Genomic DNA, 24,756 nt, shown 5'->3' with positions numbered 1-24,756 from the left:
CCATGGCTCCTCTGCCAATGGAATGTTCCAGGCAAGACTACTTGAGTGGGGTGCGATTTTTTATTCCAGAGATCTTCCTGACCCCGGATCAAACCAGTATCTCTTGTCCCTCCTGCATTAGCAGTGGATTCCTTACCACTAATGCCACCTGGGAAGTCCCTTCCCAAACATATAGAATTGAAAATAAATTGCCAACTTTATTAGAAAAACTGAAATCATAAGATTAATATGGATTGACTATTCTGGTAATATGTTTTTTCAAAAATAATTTGAAATTGTCTTCTCTTCAGATTATCATTTGATTTATAACTTATATGACAATTTCTTTTAAACTCACTGAAGCAAAGTACAATCCATCAAGTAATACGTTCAGGTTGATAGGAGATAATCTGCCTTGGGTTATGACAATGCTCACCATGATTGGGTCCTTTGAAATGGGTATGCAGCTTGTGAAGAATCCCTTTAGGAGATTCGTGGGACACCTGTTTAGGCCAATTGACTGAGTGACCTGCTGACTGAACAGCTACTAGGTATGTATTGAACAAGTTTTAGAGTAAAGCACTATGTTAGAGTTTTCTGACAGATGTTAGCAGAGAATTCTTATGGAATCCCCAGAATTAGAATGAGCATAACTATCTCTTCCAAGGACTGAACATGTTTATATGGGCAACCCAAGGATGAATCTACTCAATATTTGTGGGAAATGGGCATAAAGTGCTTATATTTCTAGATATTTAGGTTCCTTTGAAAACCTCTTTAACTTCTGCTAACTAATTTCAGTGGTGCTTTTCATCTCTAGGTTTCCAGGGCTGTCAGCATTACTTATTTTGCCAGTAATGATAACGTAAAATCTTTTGAAAGCAATGCAGAGAAGTGAATAAATCATATATTCTGGACCCAGGATACATTTTGTTTGAATCCTTAATCTTATTCCTTTTAGCTCAGTGATTCTGAAAAAATAGCTCTCTGAATTTTGGTTTCCATAACTGAGGAAGAGGGATAATAATAATACCAATCATCTCATAATGTTTTCAAGAGGAATAATTGCATACACAGACATAAAACAGCACAATGCCTAGCACATAAGTTTATCCAGGAAACATTGTTTTGTTTTGTTTTAGTGTTTTAAAAGGTATTTATTTCTTTGGTTACGTCGGGTCTTAGGTGTGGCGTGGGGGATCTTTCATTTTGTTGAGGTATGAGGACTTCTCTCTAGTTGTAGCATATGGGACTTCACTTGTTGCAAAACAGGGGCTCTACAGTGTGGGCTCCATAGTTGTGGGGCATGGGCTTAATTGGCTGCAACTTGTGAGATTTTAGTTCCCTGACAAGGGATCAAACCTGTGTCCCCTACATTGGAAGGCAGATGCTTGACCATTGGACCACCAGAGAAGTCCCTAGAATTTTATCTTGACCTATAAATAGGGAGGAAAGGAAAAGATAGAATAAGGCTTTAGCTATTTCTATTTCATTTTATTTATTTAAAATACAAGAAGAGAGCTGAAGAAATAAGTTCAAATATTAACTTCTGGTTAATATTTTTTTTAAATTTTATTGCTTTTCTAACTTTTCATTTTGTATTGGAATGTAGCCAGTTATTAGTTTACATGTACAGAGTGTCATTTCTGTTAGATAGAACTTGCACAAAAGTCTCATAATAGATCTTATTGTCTTTCCAGATAAATTTTCCAGACTTCTCTGATCTGCTGTGTTGGCCTGCTCTGTTCTTCAGGATGCTAAAATCTAGTAGTGTATGACTGCATCATTGGGCTTCCACGTCTTTTAGCTGCTGAGGGTTTAGCCAATGGAAAGCACCTGGAATAGCTAAGACGGGAGAGATGCCAAAATATTGTTGCCCCTTTCCCCTTGATATACATGTGGTAATAGACAAATTTCTCTACCCACAGGTACTGACTAGGAATGCTATTCTAAATTCTGGTCCTGTCACATTGCTTTTCTCCATATTCTCTTTTGGAAATGGTAGAAGGTCTACTCATTGTCATTGGTCACTGGGCGCTTCATTCTCTCTTATCAGTTTTCTAATTCTGTCCACTCTCATGTATAACCACTTTCTTCAGTTAAACATATTTAGCATGTTGGGTGTGACATCTTTTTTGATAAATTAGATATAAAAGGAGGACAAAAATGTGTCATTAAATATTAATACCTCTGTGATGCTCACTAAGAGACTCGTAAAATGTCTTTACTCTTCAATCACCAAGCACATACTCTTGATGTAGCTTTATGTGCTTAAGATTCCAGGGAAACAGAGGGATGACATGAGATTTCAGAGTTTACAGAAGATCTTCTTTATGAAAAATCGATGTTTTAGCTTGCCATCTCAATGTGCAAGGTAGGAAGTAATTTCTCCTTAGTGCCTCTACTCCTATTTTTCTATATACTAAGTCACTCTAAAACTTAGCACTATAAAACAAAAGCATTTCATTTAGAACACTATTCCATGGGTTGCCAATCTGGCCTAAGTTCAGTGTGTGGACGTTTTCATATAGGCCTTGATATTGTTTTCTGGACCTGGTCCCAATTCTGGGGCATTTGCTGGAATAGCTGGATGCTCTGCTCCTATGAGTGTGACCTCTTATCCTCCAGAAGATGAGCCAGGCTTGTCCAAGCCGGGGAGGTGTAGTTCTCAGGGAGTGAGCAGAGCTCCAAGTTCTCCCTCTTGAGGTATAGGCTTGGAAGTTGTACTAATCCCTTCTTTTACATCTATTAGATTAAGTTGAAAGTCCAGTTTCAAGACATGGGGACACAGACGACTATTGTGGTTTGAAAAGTTGTAGAGAATCTATGTCCAATTTTTTTTTTTTTTCAGTCTACCATAGTCCTACCTCCCACAGTCAGATGAAGTGTTACTTCAAGAGAATCAAGTAAAATTCACACAAACAGATTGGAGGTATCTTTTTAAAAGACAATCTGACTTCCTTTGACTCCTTCATTGGATGCTTTCTCAGCTTCTGAAAAGAGATTTGCTGTAGTGCTGTTGTCATCAAGGCAGAATAGAAAAAAATGGGCCAGGAGACTTTTTAGGGAATGTCCAACATGTGTCTCCTGATTTTGAATGGTGAGCAAAATTCTGGAGGCTCTTTCTACTACTGCTTATATTTTTAAGGCTATGATACTGAAATAGCCCATGATGGTGGGAAAAGAACAAAGTTTGGAATAACTACTCCTGTGGAAAAGATGGCGGCTGCCTCTCAGTTTCTCAATCCCACTGCCTTCCCCACTTTCTCTATGACCTTAAGAGGGCAAAGAAGACTATCTCAGAACTTTTGAAATACCATAAGAAGGAGCACAGAAAGCTCAGAGAATTTGCCTGAATTGAAATCACTAATATCCCTAGAAAAGGAGATCATTAGATTTGTGAGTATGAAGACAGTTGGTCAAGTCACTAAACAATTCTAACATAATTGCCAGATAAGAAGATGATTTGATGGTAAAAATTTTTATGTTGAGTTTTTTAATTCCTTTAGATGTGATATTAAACTTTTAATGTTTGAAATTGTGTCAGCACAAAAATGTGACCATCATTGTCTTAGTGGGAATATATTTTATATTACACACAAAGTTATGGAGGTTTGAACCCTATTGTTATATGCTTGCTTCTAAAACACATGTACATGATAAAGTCCATGTGAACATCTACAACTTGGTATAGTATGAATTTTACTTAATGGTCATAACAATAACTTTTGTAATGCTTATATTTTTAAGTATTTGTTTTCATTTTCCCTTGAAACTCCGCATGAGATGCTAATGTGAGTATGATAAAATTCATAGCCTGATATATACATATATATCAAATATGTATGTTTATCTTTTTGAAATTTGAAATTTTATAGTTGCTCCAAGGAAGTAAATTTCTAAGAAGTTTCATCAGGATTTTGATTCCAGAATTTTTTTGCCCCTTTATACTTGCAGAGTTATAATATATACACAAGCATGTTCCTGTTCATTACATGCATTTTCAGAGCTGAAGATTTCTCCTTTGGCTATGCATATTACTGAGTAAGCTAATGATGATAGACACTTAATAAATACAAAAAAAAAAAAGAGAGAGAGAGAAAAGATACTGTAAAAAACATAATTTAAATAAGAGAAGCAAGGTAAACCAGGGAAGGAGGCATGTTCTTTCTTATTTACTGTCTCCTTGGCTACTTATTTCTCTTCTGTCAATACGCATTGATAGGCTTTATTTTCACAAAGAACATTTGTCTAGAAAGATGATGAATGCTGTAAGAGAACATGAGAGCTTTTATATGAGCATCATTTCAGGTCAGTCTCACTATCGTGTCCGACTCTTTGCGACCCTGTGGTCTGCAGCACACCAGGCTTCTCTGTCCATCACCAACTCTCAGAGCTTACTCAAACCCATGTCCATTAAGCTGGTGATGCCATCCAACCATCTCATCCTCTGTTGTCCCCTTCTCCTCCTGCTTTCAATCTTTCCCAGCATCAGGGTCTTTTCCAATGAGTCAGTTCTTCACATCAGGAGACCAAAGTATTGGAGTTTCAGCTTCAGCATATTATTACCTAAATTTTGTCATCTTGGTTCTCTATGGATTTGTACTTATTTCTCCAAAGTTGATTTTATTTTAATTGAGATTTGATTTTAAGTTAAAATATAATGAGGTAATTTCCCTTTCCTCATAATTGAAGCATAAGGATAAGCTTTCTCCCTTTTATCTCAAAACAGTATCCTTGTCTTAAAAAAATTCTGAAAATAATTAACATTTGAGGTTAGCCACGTATTTTTTAGCTTGGGGCTTTTCTTTTTGATCACTTACATTTACTGCTTTTCTTCTTGGAACCTCGTGTGAATCTGCAAAAAGAGCTTTTCCTTCAAAGATGAGCAGAATATGCTCATAATCTTAAATTCACATCCTTCATCCCAATTCACATAGATGTTTTGCCACATATGCAGAAATATATCAACAATAGATGCGTAAAATTAAGTACACATTTGCTTTTCTTCTGAAATAGTATTTTATTTACAGGCTTCTATTGCCTGATGATGTGCATATTTATTCTTAAAAGGAAGATGAATAGACTATTTAGAGAATAAATAGTACATATTTTTTGTTATGCTGCTGAAAATAGCAAATCACACTAATTAATTAATTTGTCATAAATGAACTCACAGCAAGAAGTTTAGCTCTATTAGTTTCAACTGAATTAGAGTCAGTTTTTAAATCAAAATTTTCAGGAATTCAGATCACTCTTCCATTTAACATAGATTTGCATTTAAATATCTTTCAACATTGTTTCTAAATTATTTGTTATTCAGTGAGAAAAACTGATGGTTATTGCACTAAAGTTTTAATGAGTAAGGTTGAGAATACTTAATATAAATTTGGTGATAATAAGTATGAGTAGATTATTAACAACAAATGCAGAATATGATTTTTCACTATTGCTGGAAGGTTAAAGAATTCATTTCACAGACCATGAAATGGAAATAACTTCCCCAATATTTTATTAACTAATGCTTAGATCTGTATAATCAACTCCACTTTTCAGAGCATGTCTCTTTTCTTAGTGACACTAGATTGACATTTCCATCTGTTCACTAGGCTAATTCAATAAATAATACCCAGGTAAGAACTAGATCATACGATGATTAGTTCTTGATAAGACGCCTTATTTCATTAAGCAAATACATCAACATCTCTGAAAATGGAACAAGTGTGAATCTGTTTGCTTCATTTTTTTAAAATAAATTAGATAGTTTATTAGCATGATGGCATCGATACAGGGAAACAAGGGGATATTTAGAGTAGTCTAAGCTTGACAAATATCTGTTCCCATTCATTACACAGTTGCACTTTAAAGTTTGCTTTTTCCTATGAATATTTAAATCTGAGTATATAAACACATTCAGATAATGTATGAACAGTCCTCTACATTTTCAAAATATTCCATCATATAGATGCCAACAATGACTTGGAATCAATATGTGAGCTTCTGATAATTTAGCACAATATTGTTTTAGCTATACCCTTGGCAACATTTGGAACTTTGCATCAGTGGAAAGCTGTCTCAGCACTTGAGAAATATTTGGATTTAGACAGATTTAAAACATGCTGGGAATATGGGTGTAGGGGGTGCAGAACGGAGGGCCATCAAGGGCTAGCCTGGCTTACCTCTGTGATTTAGATGACTATGCATGGCAATAAAATAGATAAATGAAAACACATAATTTATCCAGCAACCAGAGAAAGAGGTATGTACCTAGTGTCAGCATTGCCTGTTATTCTTCTTTCATCTTAGTAGGAGGTGCTTAAGTTTCAGATTGCCCTCTTTAGAATTAGTATGGCTAAAGGCAGAAATGATGTACAATAACCATTCCTGGAGTTGGATTTAATTGAGTCTAGGCCCCATATTTGGTTGCTCCACAGATTAACTCAGAGTGGTCTTTCAAATATTTCAAAGCATCATGTGGAAATTTAGAAGGTAAAGGCTCAGTTTAACCTCAAATCCCTGTTCTTTCATTGTGTTTTCTCTGCCCAAATCCTGTGCAAGGAAACAGAACAAACTTCCCACTCTTACCTGCCTTCAAGTTCCTTTTAACAGAAGATTCAAAATAAACTATTTTAGCTTTTAAGGAAAAGCAAAACAGATATAAAATAGTTCTATACACATTTCCATATTACTTACTGTCAAAGGCAAAGTAATAACAGAACATACATAATTCTGCACGTTCTGATTGAAATTTCTCCCATCACATGTAATTTTCCCACCTGAGGAGAAATGACCAGCAGAAATACTGGTCACAATTTCACATCTTAGTTTTGATTTCTGTGAGTTTTTGAAAATTTTCCTAACATTTTGCTACGTTTAAATAATTAATGGAATATGTATTAACTTATTTAATTATTTTTATAAAGTAGAGACTATAATATATATTGCAATTTAATAGTAAACTTTTCAATGATGAAAGTTTCAATTGCTCCATCCAGCCTATCCTTGATGTTCATGCCATTAAAAAATGATAATGAAGCACCAAGACTCACTATAATTGCAAAATTAATGTTTGTTGTATGTGTTCTACTGAACTGTTTGTTTTATACTATAACAGACTATACATTTGTAATACTTTGCTTTAAAATATCACAGTTTTGTTTTACTTTGCTTTTGTCAGATTTAGATGGCTTCAGTTTCAATATTATCATCATCTAGAACTTCACTGTGTAATTTTAGACACCTTCCATGTTGCAGACAGAACTTTTCAAAACCTTTAAAAGACCACTTTGTATACACACACACACACACACGCACACACACACACACACACTTATTACTCAGAATATTATTCAGAAATAAAAATGAATAAAATCTTCTCAACTACAACAAATGGATGGACCTAGTCCTTACAAATAGCTGTGAAAAGAAGAGAAGTGAAAAGCAAAGGAGAAAAGGAAAGATACAAGCATCTGAATGCAGAGTTCCAAAGAATAACAAGAAGAAATAAGAAAGCTTTCTTCAGCGATCAATGCAAAGAAATAGAGGAAAAGAACAGAATGAGAAAGACTAGAGATTTCATCAAGAAATTTAGAGATACTAAGGGAACATTTCATGCAAAGATGGGTTTGATAAAGGACAGAAATGGTATGGACCTAACAGAAGCAGAAGATATTAAGAAGAGGTGGCAAGAATACACAGAAGAACTGTATAAAAAAGATCTTCATGACCCAGATACTCACGATGGTGTGATCACTCATCTAGAGCCAGACATCTTGGAATGTGAAGTCAAGTGGGCCTTAGAAAGCATCACTATGAACAAAGCTAGTGGAGGTGATGGAATTCCGGTGGAGCTATTTCAAATCCTGAAATATGATGCTGTGAAAGTGCTGCACTCAATATGCCAGCAAATTTGGAAAACTCAGCAGTGACCACAGGACTGAAAAAGGTCAATTTTCATTCCAATCCCAAAGAAAGGCAATGTCAAAGAATGCTCAAACTACCGCACAATTGCACTCATCTCACATGCTACTAAAGTAATGCTCAAAATTCTCCAAGCCAAGCTTCAGCAATACGTGAACCGTGACCTTCCTGATGTACAAGCTGGACTTAGAAAAGGCAGAGGAACAAGAGATCAAATTGCCAACATCTGCTGGATCATGGAAAAAGCAAGAGAGTTCCAGAAAAACATCTATTTTTTTCTTTATTGACTATGCCAAAGCCTTTGACTGTGTGGATCACAAGAAACTGTGGAAAATTCCAAGAGAGATGGAATACCAGACCACCTCATCTGCCTCTTGAGAAATCTGTATGCAGGTCAGGAAGCAACAGTTAGAACTGGACATGGAAAAATAGACTGGTTCCAAATAGGAAAAGGAGTGTGTCAAGGCTGTATATTGTCACCCTGCTTATTTAACTTATATGCAGAGTACATCATGAGAAATGCTTGGTTGGAAGAAGCACAAGCTGCAATCAAGACTGCCGGGAGAAATCTCAATAGCCTCAGATATGCAGATGACACCACCCTTACGACAGAAAGTGAACAGGAACTAAAAAGCCTCTTGATGAAAGTGAAAGAGGAGAGCCAAAAAGTTGGCTTAAAGCTTAACATTCAGAAAATGAAGATCATGGCATCTGGTCCCATCACTTCATGGCAAATAGATGGGGAAACAGTGGAAACAGTGTCAGACTTTATTTTTTGGGGCTCCAAAATCACTGTAGACGGTGATTGCAGCCATGAAATTAAAAGACACTTACTCCTTGGAAGGAAAGTTATGACCAACCTAAATAGCATATTCAAAAGCACAGATGTTACTTTGCCAACAAAGGTCCATCTGGTCAAGGTTATGGTTTTTCCAGTAGTAATGTATGGATGTGAGAGTTGGACTGTGAAGAAGGCTGAGTGCCAAAGAATTGATGCTTTTGAACTGTGGTGTTGGAGAAGACTCTTGAGAGTCCCTTAAACTGCAAGGAGATCCAACCAGTCCATTCTGAAGGAGATCAGCGCTGGGGGTTCTTTGAAAGGAATGATACTGAAGCTGAAACTCCAGTACTTTGGCCACCTCATGGGAAGAGTTGACTCATTGGAAAAGACTTTGATTTTGGGAGGGATTGGGAGCGGAGGAGAAGGGGACAACAGAAGATGAGATGGATGAATGGCATCACTGACTCGATGGACGTGAATCTGAGTGAACTCTGGGAGTTGGTGATGGAAAAAGAGGCCTGGCGTGCTGCGATTCATGGGGTCGCAAAGAGTCAGCCATGACTGAGTGACTGAAATGAACTGAACTGAACTGAATGGAGAGAGTATTAGGCTAAGTGAAGTGTTGGGACGAGAAAGATAAATACTACATAGTTTCACTTTTATGTAGAATCTAAAAAATGTAAAAACAAATGAATAAATATAACAGCACAGAATCATAGATACAGAGAACAAAAAGTCATTGCCAGAGGGGAGGGATTTGGCTTGGTGAGTAAAGACATAGTTGAGAGAGAATGAAGTACAAGTTTCCAGTTGTAAAATAAATGAATCATCAGTATAAAGTCTAAAGTGTAGGGAATATAGTCTTTAATTACATAATATTTTGTTTTGGTGATAAGTAGTAGACTTATCAAGGTGATCATTTTGAAATATTGAATCATAATTTTGTTTTGTAGAAACTAATATAGTGTTACAGGTCAATTATACTTCAAAAACAAAAAATTGAATATATCAGATTGTGATTATCAGAGGCAGAAGGTGGGAAATGTGGAATTGGATGGAAGAAATGGCAACCCACTCCAGTGTTCTTGCCTGGAGAATCTCAGGGACGGGGGAGTCTGGTGGGCTGCTGTCTATGGGGTCGCACAGATTTGGACATGACTGACGTGACTTAGCAGCAGCAGCAGCAGCCAAAAAGTACAAATTTTCAATTATAAGATAAGTGCTCGTGATACAACGTGCAATACGATAAATATAATTAACACTGTTGTATATTACATATAAGGACTTTGTGCATGGCCAGGCCAGCACCAGAGCCAATGAGGAGTGAGGAGTAAGAAAGAAGTGAGACCAATTTCTGGGGTCGCAAAAGGTGGGACACGGTTGAGTGATTGAACAACAACAACATTACACATAAAAATTAAGGGACTAAATTTTAAGAGTTCTCATATCAAAGAAGTGGTTTTTTTTTTCAATTTATTTAATTTTGTATCTATATGAGATGACAGAAGTTCACTAAACTTATTGTGGTAATAATTTCATAAAGTATGCAACTCAAATCAGTATTTTGCACATCTTAAATGTATACAGTGCTGTATGTTAATCTCAATAAAATTGGAAGAAAATATAATGTTACTATAATAGAGATATAATTAAGCAATACTATCAATAGGTAGATATATTGGCCAAGTTATTTTAAATGTGCTGAAAAGGAGCAAGGAAAGCAAACTGACATGGCATATGATAATCAGGACTTAACTGTGAAGAATATATCCTCAAATGACCAGTTTGATCAGGAGAGAAGGTATCTGGATGCACTTAGTGTACAGGACAATTAATCCACCCCAATGGTGTGGTTTAATGACAGAAGGAAAGATTTCTTCAAGGACTAAAGGTGGTCCCCTACTTTTTGTGCTGAAACTATTGACACAGAGTTTAGAGTTAAACTAGCAATACAGACACACAGGAAACCAAGAAAAATAGGAAGGAAACTATAAATCATACCGTACACCATTTTGAGTATATTGAAATAAATTACAGTGAAAACAGAAGCCACATTTTTGTGAAAGGATATTTATAATATATATTATTTAAAACTTATTGCTATCAAAATTATATATATAATTATATATACATATTTTTATATAAATTATAAATTGTATACCATATACATGGTATACCATATACCATATACCATAAATATATATGGTATATTATATATATATGTATATATACATATATATATACCATATGCATATATATATGGTACATAATATATACAAATCATATACCATAAATATGGAGTTAAACTAGCAATACAGACACACAGAAAACCAAGAAAAGTAGCAAGGAAACTATAAATCATATCATATACCATTTTGAGTATATTAAAATAAATTACAGTGAAAACAGAAGCCACATTTTTGCAAAAGGATATTCATAATATTAATTAAAGCTTATTACTATCAAAATTATATATAATATATATATATTATATATAATTTTGATAGCATGAACTAGTAATTTCTGAAATGAACTGTTAATAAACATCAACTCACATAAACATTAGAGCAAGGATACTTAATTTCACTACTAAATTATTCAAGAAAATCTAGAAGAAATAATTTAAAGTATCTTGAATTTTAAATGCTGGCAATAATATGGTGATTTTTATCCATGTTTTCAACCTAAGTTAACTAGCAATATCCCATCAAACAACAGCAACAAAGAGTGCTAATCAGATGTTGGTGCATTGTTATTTTGAAAATATAGATCTAAATAATTTGTGTTTCTATTCTATATAAATTGCCTTCAAGTGGTATGGTATTTGTTCTTAAAAAATATTATTACTAAGTTTATACAAATTTAAGTCAGAGAATGTTTTCTTAGATTTAGTCAGTTGCTTTCACCTTCATTCTACTACTGATGTGCCAGAAAATAATCATCTGAGAACAGAATAGTGATTAGGAGATTGCAAAAATAATAAAAACAGAAGAAGAGAAATGTATTTACTCCTTCGTTGTGTTGGCTTCTGTTTTGATTGGCACATTTGGTATTGATGGCCTAAAATCTAGTAAAATCTCACTACCAATTTCTTTGAGAAGCAAAGATCATTGCATGTAATTTAGTTCATTGTGAAGCTTTTCAAAACCACAAGTGGAAAAATTGTTGATTTTTTAAAAGGTCTTTTCAAATAGTGACTGGTGATGATCAAACAAAATACAGTAAACAGTACTTAGATTTAAAACTTTGCGACCCGATGAATCACAGCACACCAAGCCTCCCTGTCCATCACCAACTCCCGGAGTTCACTCAGACTCGCGTTCATCGAGTCAGTGATGCTATCCAGCCATCTCATCCTCAGTCATCCCTTCTTTTCCTGCCCCCAATCCCTCCCACACTGTCATAAATTTGAGTATAATCATTTTTATTTACATTTGTTTGAATATTCTATGCATTTATATTATTTTATGAATTAGCTATCACATCTAAATACTGAGTCTGACATTCCCCATTTGTAAAATATTAACTGCTTTTCAACAAAGTATAAAACACTAATCCAGACACATGGAATATTTTATTGAATATAATATATGAAATACCTTTGTTACCCAAAGGTACCAGTCATTGCTAGAGGAGGTTATCAAGAGGATGTGACTGCTGGTTGACCTGCACACTGGACTGGGCAACTGGAGGCTCTACATATATTCTCCACCCTTGGAAAACACCTTCTGCTCACCATGCCACACCAAGATGCTATCTTAAAAACAGCTTTGAGAGAGTAAGATTTGATACCATCTGGAGTGAATATATGACTAGACCCAGGTAAGTCTTCTATAGAAATGTCTACGATTTTGGTGGGAGAGTGAGGAGATCTACTTATCTTGCCACTGCAAAGGGAAATCTCATATGTAAGATCCCTTGGTTATTAAAACTGCTACCTATTAATCTGGACTTGCTTGCCTCTTTCTTCAGTCTCTCCTTGTCTTACATGCTATGAACCAAAAAATAACTCTAGTGGAAATGAGCAGACAACAATTAGATGACAAACAAATTGTGTATAATGTTGAATGATAGTATTTGCTGAGAAAATGGTATTGTAAGTGTGGAAAGAAGAAATGGGTTAGAAGGACTGCAGTTTTAAATACTAATAGATTGTTTAATAAGGGCTTCCCTCATAGCTCAGTCAGTGAGGAATCTGCCTGCAATGCAGGAGACCCTGGTTTGAGATTGTTTAATATAGCCCTCATCTAGAAAGTGGCATCTGACCACTTAAAGGAAGTTACTCTGTTAACTTCATCTATGTCTGGGGAAAGATTGTTCTAAAAGAGTGATCAGTCAGTTCAAAGGGAAAGAGCTTAGCATTTTTTAAGGCACAACAAGAAGCCCAGAATCACTAAAGTGATATGAATTAGGGAAATAGAGAAGAATAAGATCAAAGAGATAACATGGTTTTCAAATGATATACCATTTGAGAGGATGGATTTTCACTTTGAAGAGCAGTTGATAAATTTTGAATCAAGAGATGAGATGCTCACACTTACCTAATTGAAACAAATAAGAAAAAGTGAAAAGAAATGCAATCCATTTTGACATTCAAAGCAGATGGCAGGAGCAAAACCACTTAGAAGCATATGGCAGTAGTCTAGGTAAAACTTTTCTTGTTGTTCAGTCATTCAGTCGTGTCTGACTCTTTGTGACCCTATGAACTGCAAGATATCAGTCTTCCGTTTCCTTCACTATTTCCCAGAGTTTGCTCAAACTCATGTCCATTGTGTCTAAAAGGTAAGACTTTTATACCAGGATTATGTCAGGAAGTATGATGAAAAGTCATTATATTTTAAGTAAATTTGAAGATATATTCAATAGGATTTTCTAAAATATTGAATATGAATGAGAGGGATGAAGGATCACTATAAGGTTTTGGCCTGGGCAAGTAGATGGATCAATTGCCATCAACCTACATAAAAGAAGTAGAAAATAGGACAGATTTAGGAGTGGAAACTGTAAGTTAAAATCTGGACATATCTCACTTAATTAAATGCACAAGTGGAAATTTACAGTAGCTTTATATATATATATATACTTGGATTATAAAAGAAGAGTTAAAGATAAGTGGAAATTTGGAAATTTTCCATTTATATTTGTGATTATTGATACATCTATATCAAGATAGAGATACATATTTTATCTGTAGATAAGAACATCAACATTTATTTTTTATTTATTTATTTTTTTAATTTTTATTAATTAATTAATTAATTAATTAATTTATTTATTTATTTATTTTAAATTTTAAAATCTTTAATTCTTACATGGTTCCAAACATGAACTCCACCTCCTCCACAACATCTCAACATTTAAATAGAGGGGAAAAAAGGTTCAGGCTTGGATTATTCCTAAATACAGAGTTAGAAAGAAAGAAAAGAGTAAAAAATTAGGAAAGAAAACCCCAAATAATGAAGAATCTTGGGAGCCAATTGTGGTACTTTATCCAGAATAAAGGAATAATCGGCTGGGACCATTTCAACCCTGGCTAAGGTAAGATGCTGTTACTTTTTTTTTTTTTTTTCTTATTTATTAGCTTGTTTTTGTTGTTAATGATATTTTCTTTACTAAACTTGATTTTAAGCCATTGGAATCTATTTCCTTTGTCAGATAACAGGATTGAATGTGAAAGCATTCAGATTATGTTAAAGTTCTAACAATGTAGATGGGTTCCCCTCAATGAAAAATATGAATATAGACAGATATTATATTTTTCTGAAAATTATTGAACAATGATTAAGCTTTATATTTGGAAAATGGTTATTTAAATGGATTTTAATTTAATTCTACCTCAAGAGTAAGCAATTGATTTATTTTGTTTGAAAAGTAAACACACGTGCTAATTTTCTTCAAATAATACCAACTCCACCGTCCAAGAGAATCAAGTAATGGAAACTAATATTATCAAGTTTAATGTGTGCATTTAGTGAAATCAAATTAACCAAATTCAGTAGGGTAAATATTATCAATATTTTCCTATAGAATTTAGAAAATTTTTTACTTGTCAGTTTGGAAATTATAAAATCTTATCTTACTCTCAAAGGCATTATTTACACTGTAGGAATTTTAAGGATTACTGGAAAATTGTGGTAAGAATAGTATTACACAGACCTGGTAATTTCTTTGATTGAATCTGACCCTCCAATTTATAGCAGACACAATCATATATCTATTTAAAATATGAAGTTTGTAGCTCTGTCCTTATAAAGACTCCAGTAATTTATCAGTGATTTTCAGATCAAGGAAAGGAAGAAAGCTAAAACTAAATTCATTATTTAATTGCTGAAAATGTAGTCAAATTAACAATTATTTATAATAGAGCTTAAAAATTTAATATGTCTTTTCTATTATCATTATGATTTTCTCACAGCAATTATAGATCACAACTGAAGCTTGGTTTACTGTGGTGTTCTTAGTATTTATAGCATGTAAAACCAGGCAGCGAATGTAACTGCCTATTCCTCTAGTTCTGATCTCACATAATCTCTTTGAAGCAGATGTTACTCATACTGTAATTATGGCTCTCCTTAGAATGTGTTTGCTTTTATTGTCACTTATCCCTCTAGTGATTATAGAATAAAGTGATTATGAGGTATTAATAGATATCAAATTCATTTTTTCTGACTACCATAAGCCACTTATATAATCCTCCTTAAATATTTGTCTGATTTATGTTGGAAAATCTCTAGTAATAGGGAAAGGAATTATTTTTAAGTGAAAACTAATACTTTCTGAACTAAAAATTTTCTGTTTTCTGGGCGATTCCAATGATAAGAAAATTTTCACATATTTTTAAAAGACCCAGTATATTTTTGTTTTCTTAGCATTAAATTAAATATTCAATATGTGTTAGCTATTGTGGTAAAGTTATTGAAATGGTCTTTATCTTTAAATATTTTCCAATATAGTAACATAATACAATACATAAAGGTCTGTTTATAATTTGGTAAGTGTTAGCTATTTTAAAAGACTTGGTAACAGACTAGTCAAACTTTTATATAAATTCCACCTAGGAAACACCCTGTGCATGACATTTGCTCTTCAAAGGAGTAATACAAAAGAAAGAAAAGGGAAATTCATGACACAGAAATGGTATCATGTAATCTCCTCATGAAGGTTCTTTTAGTTTAGGTTTTATTCTCCAGCCTAAACTAGGACAAGCTTTTTGTATTGCAGTCTTTCAAAATTTGCAAATGATTATTACACACAGTTTTCCCCTCTCTATTTCCCATGTCTTAGGGTGTCCATATTCTGTTTTCTGGACAATCCCAATTATTAGCAAAATTTTACATTACTTTTCTTATCTCCAATCTACATGTCACTCGTTTTTAAGATTTCCTCAAATACAATGGCTTCCAACCTCCTCAACAATATTATCAGCCAAAAAACTCCAATACTTTATTAATACCCATTTGAAATATTACCCATATAATTAATATATTCCATGAATTATCTAATCTTAAAAAGGAAAGTCAGAACTATTATTTCTCATTCTGAGAAATATACTATTATTGAAGGAAGGTTTAGATTTTTTTAGCATCAACACATTACTGACACATACTTTACTCTCAGATAAAATTCACTTGTAAGAAAGAATTTCTTACCATAAGAAAGAATTTCTTACCATAAGAAAGAATTTTATAAAAATTTAGTTAATTATTCACAGATATATTTATAATATTCTATAGTCCTGTCTCACATCCTAATCAATGAGTAGACATCAGTGGCTAGATAAACACTTGTCCATATTTGAGAGCTGGAAGCAAAAAATCACAATTTGTAGCAAAGTTTTTTATAGTCCCATGATATTCTAGTTCCAAATTACATGCAACAATTTAGCTGCTTTTTCCCTGAGTAAATCATGTTTTACTTTTAAAGATGGTTAGCAACTGTTAAAAGCAATATCAGAAGTTCTAATAGGAATCAAATAAAATGAAATTTATTTTTATAAATATTATTTTATTTCATAAAAATACAAAAATATAAATATACATTTATAAAAATATGAATGAATTAACACAAAGACATTCTTCAACTAAATAAATATGGCAGTAATAGTCATTCCTATTTCTTTAAGGATATATTTTTTATATTAATTTACAAAGCAGTTGCACAATGTTTCATTTAATAGTAAAGGTGACTGCAAGTCAGTTAAGAAAACATTATTTATAAAGTTCTTATATCTAAGAAAAGGCACAAAAAGCCTTTCATGTATATTTTATTGATTATTGATGTGATATACTTTCCTTCAGAGATTGTTAGGCAAAGAGGGTGAACTGGTTATTATTACTTTTTAAAATCTATGTCATTCATATTCATTCACAGAAACTTACTGATTAAGCAAACTCTTACTAAGACAACACCTACGTATTGTTTGTAATTTTAACTTTTTAAAAATTTCCTCCAAGGAAGAGAATGCAGGCCACTCCATCTAGTAGCAAAGAGAGTACTTCCATCGACATCCATGAAATCATACCATACTCAATCTCGGTCACTATCATCACCCCCATACATATCAGCAAGTTTTTTAAAACGAGGCCCCCAGTCGCTGAGGTAATCATAATCTTGGTTGCAATCTGCTGTAAGAGATTCCAAAGAACTGAGGGAATCTGCTATGGAATCATTCCCTTCATAGGCATAAGTTGCCAGTGAATCATAAGGAGGTGCACTTGGATCTGAGTCATTTTCTTTTAGTCTTCGATGGATAAAATCTTGTACGTCAATATTTTCCCACAGAGGTACAGTCCTCCTTATCTGAAAAATTGTTTCAGGCATTACATCCCTTCTAAGTTTACTATCTTCTCTTGCCTCTGGATTCCTTAAAGTGCCGATGTCAAAAGCTTGGGTATCTTCTTCCCCACCGCCTTCATCGTTATAGGTCACGATGTTGTCCCGGACATCGTCTTTTGAAATTATCAGAGGTTCCTTTTTCCTTTGCCTCTTCAATGCAGCAAAAAGCACAACTAAAACTATTAACAAACAACAACAACAACAACAACAACAAAAATATAACAAAGAGACAGAGAGGAAATGGTGAGTTTCAATAATTCTGGCTTAAATACAGCACACTCTTATCTTTGTGACCTTGATGTGGTAAAAGAGGTGTTAAGTTCATTTGGATATAAAGACTAACTACCCTGTGCAAATACAGCATGATTTAAGCCAAAAACTGGATGTGCTATATTGATAAAACAAAACAAAACAAAAAAAGCAGATAATAGAGTGCCTTTTACTTGCTTTTGAGACTCAGCCTTCTAAAGAGCTCAGGCATTGAATAATTTTAATTATGGCTAATGCATTTAGCCAAATGAGTATATAATATCTCACTTTTCCTTAATGAACATTTGTCTCAAAATATTAAAATTCTAAAACTACAATCATTATTTTTACAAGAGAAATTTAGCACAAATTTTATGTTTTCTTAATGACTCAAGTGGATATATGCAAACCATTCAAATTTATGCATATATACACATAAATGCCTTACATGCATATGAGTGTCATGTGTATGTATGTACATGCAAATATGACACATGTAAATATGTGTCATGTGTATTGTATAGACATATGTATGCACACATATCTATAGATATGTATACATACATATATCGTGGTTTCATCCATTCCCGTTATTGACCTGGTTTTGAAAGCCTGTTTAAAATCTGAAATATAATTCTATATGCTACAATATTAAATTCAAACGTAAACTCATCCCTAGCTTCTATTCATCTTACAGAAATTATCTTGTTTCTAAGGACTTTCTTGACTTATACAGTTGTATTCAAGCTTTGAAGCTGATATGTTAATTGTGGTCCCTCTGCATACGCTATGAACCCTCCCCATATATGATGTGCCTTCTTATTTCTTTTATACTAGTGAAATTTAAACTAATATGCATATATTCAACAACAAATATTTGCAAGATAAATACATTTATAAACTAAAAATTACATTTTAAAATGTAAGAACGACTATTTGATTTTCAACAAAGTATGTTTTCCATTGACAGTCCATATTTTTATACATAAGAAAAGTTAAAATTATATAAAGAAAAATTTTCCAAAGCATACTTATACATTACTGGGGAGAAATGAAAGCAAATTTTCTCTTACTTTAGGAAAGTTAAAGTTTTTTTGGTATTACTTATGTTTCACTGAAAAATAAGAAAAGTGCTGGCTCAAATTCTATCTTTCATTTTTTTCAATCTTTGTTTTGAGATTATAGAACTAATTTTCATTGAGACTGCACTTCACCTTGGCCCTGATGCCCCTATAACTACCCTTAAGTCCTGTCCAATGCTATTGTTATATTGACCAATGCACTTTCCTCAGCTTCTACTAATTGATAGAAAGAATACAAAATATCATTAGAAATATCTTCACTCACCTGCACCAAGCAGGCTTTTGGTGTTGAGCTATATTCAGAGTCATGCTGGACACATTATAAAAAACTATCCATTAAAAACGAGACATATCTTTACTCTCTCTTATTAAAGGATAAGCATGTAAACTAAATTCAATATAGGTCTGAAATCCACCAATCTAGTGAGCTATGAATTAGAAAAAGAGGGTTCTTTCCAAGTTTAATATTGAATGAATTAATTTACATGTGTGTACTCAGTCACTCCATCATATCCAACTCTTTTCAACCCTATAGACTGAAGCCTACCAAGGTCCTCTGTCTGGGATCCTCCAGGCAAGAATATGGGAGTGGGTTGCCCTGCCCTCCTCCAGGGGATCTTCCTGACCTGGGGATTGAACCCACATCTCTTACATCTCCTGGGTTGGCAGATGAGTTGACTACCACTAGCACAACCTGGGGAGCCCAAACTAATTTATAAATTCTCTATATGTGTAACACAACAACTGTATCGTCAAATTGCTTTAAGGATTTCTAAGGTAATGTTTATGCATTTTCACAAACGGCCTTTAGAATCTGCTCTGAGTATTTTCTCCTTTGCCAGGTCAAAATTACCTGCTTCTTTTCCCAACTGAGGTTATTAATCTGGGGTATGTGAATGCAATTCAGAGAAGCTAAGATAAGGAACAGAAAAAAAAAAGCATCATTATTTTTACTAATTTGTAAACTGAATGTAGCACTTCCTGTCATAAACATCAGCATAAATTTTAGTGATGGTAAGTATAGTGACTATCAAACTAATAAAAATCATAGATACATCACAAATGATCATTAGACTTGCACTAAAACAAAGCATATATAGGCATATTTTGCTTTCTGTTTTGTTTAATTTGGATAAATATATTTCTTTTTGTATTACATGTTTTATTTAATAAGTTTAAATTATTATTCTAAAATGATTCATAAGTTTCATTTTCACTACCAAAGGTGTTCAAGGAACCAAAGGGGTTAAGAAGTCCTGCCCTAGGTTTTAACCCCTGCCTTGTGTCATGGATATAAACGAAAAACTACATTTCTTCAAAGTGTAAAAGGATAGGCCTAAAATACCATGGCCCTTGTTATATCACCACCTTGCAAAGCCGACTCTCCTAACTACAGAAATATAGCAACTATGTGCAGCCATTAGTATAAAGGCTTGAAATAATGGCATGAGTGCTTAAGAAACTTTATAATAAAGCCTTATGAATTAGAACACATTCTGACTAAAATAACAGAAAGCAATTCCATGTTAGATAATAATTGAAAGGTAAAATATAAGAAATGTATGCCCTCCATATTGCCCAGGTCAGAAAGATGACAAACTTTTCTGAATAAAAGAGCCTTCTAGAATTTCTGCATAGAGATTTAGTTGAATAGTGTTATGATATCTAAACTTATGTTGGCAGATGAATATTATTCTCTCATATACATGTCTTTTTGTGTATATGTATTATATTAATATTGAAATAAAAAAAAACTCAAAATATACATATTTCCATCTTGTACTAAATTAGAGAAGTAGAACTATTTTAGCAAATAAAACAGCATGATATCAGTAGCACTTAGCTGAAAGGGTAAGCCAAAATTTAATCTCCATAGGGATACAAAAATATTTTACAGAGGAGTTCAAATTTCTAACAGCACATGGACACGCAGACTGCTGCTGCTGATGGTAGTAGTGCGTATGTTCAAAATCACTCTGATAAATTGTTTTTCTAAATAGTTGGACCATCATGACTGGGACAAATGTTTTCCCCTCACTTGAATCAGTTCCCCACTGAAGTCCTGCAAGAATATCTGGCCAAAGGGATTTCATCCAGATAGGTTGAAGGGATTTGCAGTAAAAAGGAGCCAACACATATGAGCACTGGAACATAAATTTGGCTAGCTCTCCTGCCCTAAGGATTCATTTTGGATGAGTATTTGATGGAGACAAGTTTAGGGGGGAATGTTTTACAGTGGAACAACCACTTAATTGAATTAAATTGTTGTCCTGTTAGGGCATACTCAAATAAAGTATTTGCAATTGGAAGCATGACTTGATTTAGAAAATATTGCTGAACTAGGTATGGCCACAATGTCATAATGATATTTTAAGAAATGAACTTAAACATTTTCTTTGGTGGATTGAAACTACATATAAAAATTTTATGAAAAAATGTCTATATTATTGTGACAACTTAAATGCTCTGGTTAATTCCATATGTGAAATACATGGTAATATTAGAAATAGTATTTGTAAAATAATCTTTTGTTTTGAGGACAATGGTTAGAAAGGTGAATTCTAACAAAGAATAACCTGGGTTTGACTGATAGAACACTTTCTGAATGAGTGACTGTGTAAGTTATCTAACTTTCTGTACAAAAATGAAAGTATTTATCTTATACAGTTGACATAAAAATTTAATCGATTATTAAATGAAATACCCTTTGAAATATGATCATATTAGTTCACACTAAACTCTATACATATATAAAATGTACTTAAGGTATTTATATATATCACATTATTATATCCTTGTTTTTTTGGTCTCATAAGCTAGAACTATCCTTCATCAAAAATTCATTTTTTTAAATTGGAAGAACTATTTTAATAACAAGTTCAAATTCTCCCTCTTTAGCTATGAAAAAAGAGCGTTGTTCAGTCCACAATCACTGGAGAATGAAGAGAATTCCTTGAATTGAATGAGTATATCTCAGGGGCATATCACTCTGGGGCATACTTACCAAGCAGTATGATGACACAGAGAAGGATAGCAATGAGAGCTCCAGTGCTCAGGCCAGCAGAGAGGACCAAGGCTTCGGCATTGCAGGACTGCATGTTTCCTTGATTATCACAAGCACACACACGAATGGTGAGTGTGCCAGTGCTGCTTTGAATCGGATAATCATTGTCAAAAATTAAAATTGGCAGCAAATACGTGCTCATTTTGTTGCGGCTGTACCCATCTTTTCGAGTCATGATTCCTGCTGTATTATCTGTTGAAAAAACAAAAAAAACAGTCAGATCAGTCTTTTAAATTTTGACTCAATGTTTCATAATATTTGTCTTTAAAAATGCTCTGTACCTTTATTGTCTACAATGGTGAAGTTTGGATTGAGGGGGAATTCTGGAACTGGTTCAAAAAAGAATTTGTGGCCTCGGGGAGGATCATCTTTGTCCATGACACTGACAGTCTGAATCAACTAAAACCGAAGAAAAATCAATTAAATATAGCACAAAAAGCAACTCTTGTTATTAGAAGACATTTAAAATTAGCGTTTGGACTTTAAATATATCACTAAAACTAAACAAAAAAAAAATTCCATTTTGAGAAAAATTTCCACCATTTTTTATAGCTCTGTCTAATGTAACTTATTTAATGAGGAGTAAAAACTGTCAATCAAGTCTCAGTTTGCAGAGCACCTCTATGAATCATTGTCTGTTTCCAGGCCACTATTGTATCCAAGAAAAGAAATCCAAAATTAGGTCAAGTCAATATCTTTTGCCTTTTGACTTGTTAATATATACTTCCAGTCCATTTCATTATGAACTGGTTACCAACATCTTGCCTCCACTAGACAACGATTGTTTCAAAAGCAAAGAACATAACAGATGGATTTTTTTAAAGTGGTTATCACAACCACACCTAGAGATTAAGGAAACTATAAATATAGTTTTGGAAAAATGAGCAATATGCCATATAATACCAGAAAGCAGAAGATTTTTAAGCTTTGGGGTGCCATAACTACAATGAGATTGCATATTTTATTCAAAATGTTTGCTCTTCTCTTTAATGGTAACTGCAAAATTTAGAAGAATATATGAATAAAGCCTTCTAAAGTTTTGTAATACACTGTTGAATTTGAGAAATTTTAGCACCTCTCAGCTGTGCTCCCTGTAGGTCAGAGGTGTGCCACAGTGGGAAGATGGAACAGCAAATGACAGGCTGGGCAGTGAAATGCTAAGTGAGCATTTTATCATGGATAAAGTACAAAGCCACACATCGGGGTGCCTGTTTTCCAGTCCTGGGTCTGCCATCTGTGTGATTTGTAATCACAGTCATTTAATTACCATTACTTTCAAATCCTCTTCTACAAAAACAAATAGTTTCACCACTTCCAGCTATCACAGTTCAACATTCTGTGATGAAGAATTAGTAGTTTTGTCATAGTTTAATGTATTCTTCATTGTGGTTATTGTGTATTCTCTAAGTCCATACCAGGGGGCTCAGTGATAAAATACTATATAAGTGTAAAAAGTGAACATATTCAGCTTTTTCCTAAAATTACTTTAGTGATGTCTCAAATATTGCTTTATAAGATGACCTTGTAACTCTTCTACAATCTTTTTTTTAATCTCACTAATATTAAAGCTTAAAACAGACAAAATATAACTAATCTCAAACCAAAATGACCTGACTGAGCAACTGAAAGTGGCAAATGTAATCAGCAAGAAATTATTATGATTTCCTTTATATTAACACAGGTCAATTTTATTTTCTTACTTCATGTTTTAATAATATATTTTATTTATTTATTTAAAATATATTTATTTTCTTACTTCATGTTTTAATAATATATTTTCATCCCATTCATGATTATATATCACTACCAATATAATTATGAATCCAGCTAGGAACTTTTTATATATGTGATATCTATTATATACCTGGTATATAAATTAAAGCATATATTATAATTTTCATATTATATCATAGATTATATAAAATATTTTAAATTAATATTTTTAAGATTTACTGTGAGTTGTTTGGTATGGGAGATAAAGAACTGACAAGGTGAATTGACAATAGTTTTAATGAAAAAAAACAAAGTAAATTAATGCAATGTCATTTGCCTTGGTGAAGAGGAAAAATTTTTTTTTTAGTTTATAATAACTTACCTGCCCAGGTTTTGCATTTTCACAAACAAATGTTTCGTAGTACATGGCCAATTCTGGAGCGTGGTCATTTATATCTAGAATTCTGATGAAGACAGGAATGTGGCTACTTTGTTTTGAGTTATCTGCAGTGAGAACATGTGTAAGATTTTAGTCTCATTTACAGAGTAGCAGTGGTATTGTTTGCCCCATTTGTAACTTAGCAACACATCATTTCTAGGGTATTCACTTTTTGATTGGATTGCTGATGTATATCTCAGCTTTCCTACATGGTTCAGGTGGAAAGCATGATAGAATGAGGAGAATATAATTGAGAGTGAATATTATTTGTAAGATATTCTTTTCTTAGACTGATTATTTTATGATTAGATCGTGTTTTATTCTACAGTAAGATGTAAAAGAAAGCCAAGTTTAAAATGAATGAATATCTGGTAATCCTTAAAATAAGTTAAAAATCCAACACACTCTAAGTAATCTCTCTCAGTTCTAATAATAAAATCATCCCACTCAGGAAAAAGTTTATTTAATGCTATTATTTTAAAACTTTGGTGAAAAATAATGTGCTCAGATGGATGTATTTCCAACTTACTTATTTCTGTAGCTGTGACGGTTATATTGTGCCAAGGAGTTGATTCCCTGTCTAGAGGCTTCAAAGTGAAAATAGAGCCATTTTCTGAGTGAATACTGAAAATCCGGTCCATGTCAGTATGCCGATCAACAGAGTACCTAGCAGGAAAGAGACCCATCATTCCAG

At 33.4% G+C, this 24,756-nt stretch overlaps 1 protein-coding gene across 1 annotated transcript in view; it reads right to left on the bottom strand.

Annotated features, from left to right (window-relative positions):
- The window catches only part of CDH9 (cadherin 9), a 138,480-nt gene continuing 130,392 nt past the window's right edge, over positions 16,669–24,756 (bottom strand). The window contains exons 8-12 of the mRNA XM_005694834.3: positions 24,592–24,728; positions 24,006–24,127; positions 22,192–22,309; positions 21,851–22,102; positions 16,669–17,694 (exon numbers count right to left, since the gene is read on the bottom strand). Coding sequence (XP_005694891.2) covers positions 17,207–17,694; positions 21,851–22,102; positions 22,192–22,309; positions 24,006–24,127; positions 24,592–24,728 — 1,117 coding nt within the window. The 3' untranslated portion in view covers positions 16,669–17,206. The remainder of the gene's footprint in view (positions 17,695–21,850; positions 22,103–22,191; positions 22,310–24,005; positions 24,128–24,591; positions 24,729–24,756) is intronic.

This window comes from Capra hircus, chromosome 20 (genome assembly GCF_001704415.2).
Source record: "Capra hircus breed San Clemente chromosome 20, ASM170441v1, whole genome shotgun sequence".
Lineage (NCBI taxonomy): Eukaryota > Metazoa > Chordata > Mammalia > Artiodactyla > Bovidae > Capra > Capra hircus.
The sequence above is the reverse complement of the archived record's forward strand: the minus strand, read 5'-3'. Positions and strand labels throughout refer to the sequence as shown.